Source organism: Phyllostomus hastatus, unplaced genomic scaffold, assembly GCF_019186645.2.
Source record: "Phyllostomus hastatus isolate PE091 unplaced genomic scaffold, TTU_PhHast_1.1 phas_scaffold_317, whole genome shotgun sequence".
NCBI classification, from domain to species: Eukaryota; Metazoa; Chordata; class Mammalia; order Chiroptera; family Phyllostomidae; genus Phyllostomus; species Phyllostomus hastatus.
The window spans coordinates 487755-492477 of record NW_025334023.1 but is presented as its reverse complement, the minus strand read 5'-3'; the positions used below and the strand labels follow the sequence as shown (position 1 = coordinate 492477).

The 4723-nt window shown below is 39.9% G+C and overlaps 1 protein-coding gene across 1 annotated transcript; it reads left to right on the top strand.

Moving 5' to 3' along the window:
* Positions 1 to 1766: 1766 nt before the first annotated feature.
* Positions 1767 to 2711, top strand: LOC123805324 (olfactory receptor 52K1-like). Its single transcript, XM_045817804.1, has one exon. The coding sequence runs from the start codon at positions 1767 to 1769 to the stop codon at positions 2709 to 2711; it is 945 nt and encodes a 314-aa protein (XP_045673760.1).
* The last annotated feature ends 2012 nt before the right edge of the window (positions 2712 to 4723 follow it).

The window sequence follows — 4723 nt, the reverse complement described above, 5'->3', positions numbered from 1 at the left end:
GAGAGAGAGAGAGAGAGAGAGAGAGAGAGAGAGAGAGAGAGAGAGAGAGAGACATCAATGTGTGGTTGCTGGGGGTCATGGCTTGCAACCTAGGCATGTGCCCTGACTGGGAATCGAACCTGCGATGCCTGGTTCACAGCCCACGCTCAATCCACTGAGTTATGCCAGCCAGGGTGACCTTTAGTTTTCTTAATTGAAAAGAGTGATAGCATTTACTAAGCACCTTTTAATGTAGATTTGTGCTAATCAATTTTTTAATTTAAAAATTAAGAAAAAAATTTCAGTTTTATTAAGACATAATTGACAGTAGCATTGTATTAGTTTAGGGTATACAACATAATGATGTGATAGAGGTATATGAGTATATTGCAAAATAACCACTACATGTTTAGTTAACACCCATCACCTTTTATAGTTATAATTGTTTTTCTGGTGATGAGAATTTTTAAGATCTACTCTCTAGCAACTTGCAAATATACAATACGATATTGTTAAATATAGTGAACATACTGTACATAACTATTACCCAAATTTATTTATCTTATAAATGGAAATTTGTACTGTCTGACCACCTTCATTCATTTCCCCCAATCTCCGACAATCACCAATCTGTTTTCTGCTTCTATGAGTTTGGTTTTTTAGATTCCACATATAAGTGAGGCCATATAGTATTTGTATTTCTTTGTCTAAATTATTTCACTTAGCATAATGCCCTCAAGGTCCATCCATGCTGTTGTAAATGGCAGGATTTCCTTCTTTTTAATGACTATATAGTATTCCATTGTGTATAGATACTGTTTTTTTTTTAAATCCATTCATTCATTTTGCTAAGTTTTAAAAAAATTATCTAAATTAACCTTCAGAAGAAACTCTTTAGGTAGGAATTGAAAAATTAGAGAAGGGAGCATAGATCAAAATTTTGATTAAGCATTTTCAAAGGAAATGGTGACCCAAAGGGGAAAAGGAGATAGGTAGGGAATGCCAGAAAGAAAAAAATGGTGTGAAGTTCAGAGGTCAGTCCTACAGTCAGGTGGGAGTAGATTATCACTTTTTCTGAATGTCATGAGTGCTGTGGAGGAAAGTAGGTGAAGGTAGGAGCATGCAGATATGGAATCTAAACTAAAGTTAGGTGAGAGAAATAACAATAGAACTCATGTTCTCCAGTTAGCTAGAGGTAGGGCTTCGTGGTGTGATTTCTGAGTGTCAAATAAGGACCAGTGGAAACCTTGCTGTAGAAAATTGATAGACCCTGGAGGGAACTGAATTAGAAGATGCTATACTTAATTACTTGTTATACAGTCAAACTTAGCACTTTGGGACAGATACTCTTCTTTCATAACTAGAAATGTAGCCTGAGTTTGGAAGAACTAGGAAGACAGTGAATGTTTTGGGGTAAGATTTGAATTAGGAAGGGATCTACATTTTCTAAAAAGGTGTTCTTGGCTATACAAAGACCACAGAAAGCTCTTCATCCACTCAATTGCTTAATGAAGGCTCCCTTGTGATACTAGCTCTATTGTTATTTAAAGTCCTGATCACCCAATGATTTTATAAGCAACTTGAGGGCAGAGATCATGTATAATGTTTGGCAATGTATATTAGAATAATTTTCTAACTTCTGTTAAGGTCTAGAAATGGGATCAAGGGCTAATCCTCCCATGTGAAAGATCCGAGTTTGAACATGAGCAATGTAATTCAGCCGACACTTGATATACTCTGGAAGGGTCCTGTAAAAGCAGAAAACAGAGAGAAAAATTCCATTGGCCATGTTAACCTTCAATATCACCTCAACTCATCCAGCTGCCTTCTTGTTGATGGGAATCCCAGGCCTGGAGCACCTACATATCTGGATCTCCATTCCCTTCTGCTCAGCCTATACTCTGGCTCTGTTTGGCAACTGTACCCTCCTCTTCATCATCCATGTTGATGCAGCCCTCCATGAGCCCATGTACCTCTTTCTGGCCATGTTGGCAACCATTGATCTAGTCCTTTCTTCTTCAACACTGCCTAAAATGCTGGCTATATTTTGGTTTAGAGATCAAGCGATCAACTTCCATGCCTGTCTGATCCAGATGTTCTTTCTCCACTCCTTCTCCATCATGGAGTCAGCAGTGCTGCTGGCCATGGCTTTTGATCGCTATGTGGCCATCTGCAAGCCACTGCACTACACCTCGGTCCTGACCAGGCCTCTTATCACCAAGATTGGCACGGCTGCTATGATTCGGGCTGTGACACTAATGACTCCACTCCCCTTTCTGCTTAGACGCTTCCACTACTGCCGCGGCCCTAAGATTGCACATTGCTACTGTGAGCACATGGCTGTGGTAAAGCTGGCTTGTGGGGACACTCGCTTCAACAATATCTATGGCATTGCAGTAGCCATGTTTATAGTGGTTTTGGATCTGCTCTTTGTTATCCTGTCTTATATCTTCATCATTCAGGCCGTCCTACAGCTTGCCTCTCAGGAGGCCCGCTACAAGGCCTTTGGAACATGTGTGTCTCATATAGGTGCTATCTTGGCTTTCTACACACCTGTCGTCATCTCCTCAGTCATGCACCGTGTGGCTCGCTGGGCTTCCCCACATGTGCACATTCTCCTTGCCAATTTTTATCTGCTCTTCCCACCCATGGTCAATCCTATTATCTATGGGGTCAAGACCAAGCAGATTCGTGAGAGAGTCTTAGGACTATTCCTGAGAAAGAATGAATAAATGGAGAATGAGAAACAGGTGGAGAAAAAGTGGTGCAGGTTGAATGCTGGAGTGGGGGTGTGGATGTGTTAGGAAGGGGAGGGCTGTCAGAGTGCCTATGTTTAGTTCTTTTCTGGTGTAATGAAAAAAATAAATGATCACTAATATCCCTGGTCTGATCAGGACTCAAGGGTCTAAATCCTCTGCACTGAAAACTATTGATTCTGCTATTTTTTCAGAGTCCTCACTCTTATTATGAGCTTGACAAAGGCTTCACCCACTTTCCTTTCAGTGATATCACCTAAAGACATAAAGGTGCTTGCGAGTTTATTTACTTAAGAGAAGACTGAGAATCTGAGTTGTTGGGAATTTGGTTAATTATTCATTCAGGACCTATGTGAAGACCAACACTTCATGTGATGCAGGAACCCTTTCTTAGTCATTCTGCCAGGTGGTGTCCAGCCCCTGACTAAACTCTCCCCATTTTAGGGAGCTTGTGCAGTTCTAAGTTAGCTGTTGTTGTAACAAATACCTAAAAATGTAGAACTACACTTGGAAGTGGGAAATAGAGGCTGAAAAATGTTAGTATATGTTTTGAAGTATATGTTAGAAAAAGCCTAGAGTATCTCAAAGTGATTTTTGGTTAAACATATAGAATTAAAGGCATTCTTGTTTGGGCTCAGAAAGAAAAGGAAACTATAGAGAAAGCTTTTATCTTTTTAGAAAATACCTATATCATTGTGAACAGAATATTGGTAGAATGTGAACAATAAAGGCTCTTCTGATGAGGTTGCAGACAGAAAGAAGGAATATGCTATTAGTAACTGGAGAAATGTAATTCTTGTTATAAAGTGGCAAAGAACTTGACTGAATTGGGTTCTAAAGTGTTGTGGAAAGTAGAACTTGTAAGTGATGAACTTAGATATTTAGCTGAGGATATTTCTAAATAAAGTCTTTAAGGTATGGCCTGATTTTACCTTGTTGTGTATAGTAAAAAGAGGAGAGAGAGAGAGAGATTGAAGAATGATTTGTTAAACAAACAAACAAACAAACAAACAAAAATCCCAGAACTTAAGTGTTTGAAAAATTATTAGCTTAATTTGGATTGTAAAAAATAAAAAATATATTCAGTAGAAAACATCTAAAATTATGGCTGGACAACCATTTCCTTAAAAAGATTAGGTTTATGACTTATTTATTCAAATAGCCATTTCAGCAGAAGTCAGGAATAGAGATATTTATACATCAAAAACCTGTGGAGAACCCCCATGTCTGATTACGTGGACCTCCATGAATTACATGGCAGGTCAACAGCATTTATGAGAATTATATACTAGAAGTGCTGCCAGCTTGGGCTGAAGGTGATGGAGCTGAGGTGAAATGACGGAAAACTGTTAGACTTCTGGGATTCTACAGAATTGATTGGCCAATGGAGCTATTTGCCTGTGAACATGAATTCATTCTTCAAGAAAAGGGAAGAACAATACCAAGATGATTCAGAAGGTTTTAGGGCTGCCATCACCACTACAGGCCCAAAGAGCACAGACCCATGGGTGCGGCTGTCTCTCCTCAGTTTCAAAGGGCAGGACACATCCTTCCTTTCAGGAGGTCAGGCTGCCCCGTCCAAGGACCAAGGGTTGGAAATCCCCACCCAGGGCTGAGTTGGCAGGGCTGTAGCCAGGATTGGTGGGTCAGAGCCACCACACTATTGGGCCTCTTCAGTCCTAGTAGGCAGAGCATCAAGCAAAAAAGGATTATTGTAGAGCCTTAAAATCAAATGTAATTTACCCTGCTAGGTTTCATGTTTGTTTGTGACTCATAACATCATTGTAAATTTTCTTTCTGGTTTCTTCCTTTTGGAATGGGGGTGTCTATGCTATGCCTGTGCCCTACTTACTGTATTTTGGAAGCAGATAACACAATTGGTTTCACAGGTTCACAGCTGAAGAGGAATTTTGCCTAGGGATGACTCATACTTCAACAAAAACGCAGGTCTGGCTGCCTGCTGCTATGAAAGCCAATACTTGAAACAG

Excerpts from the sequence above, each read along its gene's own strand:
- LOC123805324 (XM_045817804.1), top strand. The coding sequence starts at position 1,767 with ATGTTAACCTTCAATATCACCTCAACTCATCCAGCTGCCTTCTTGTTG.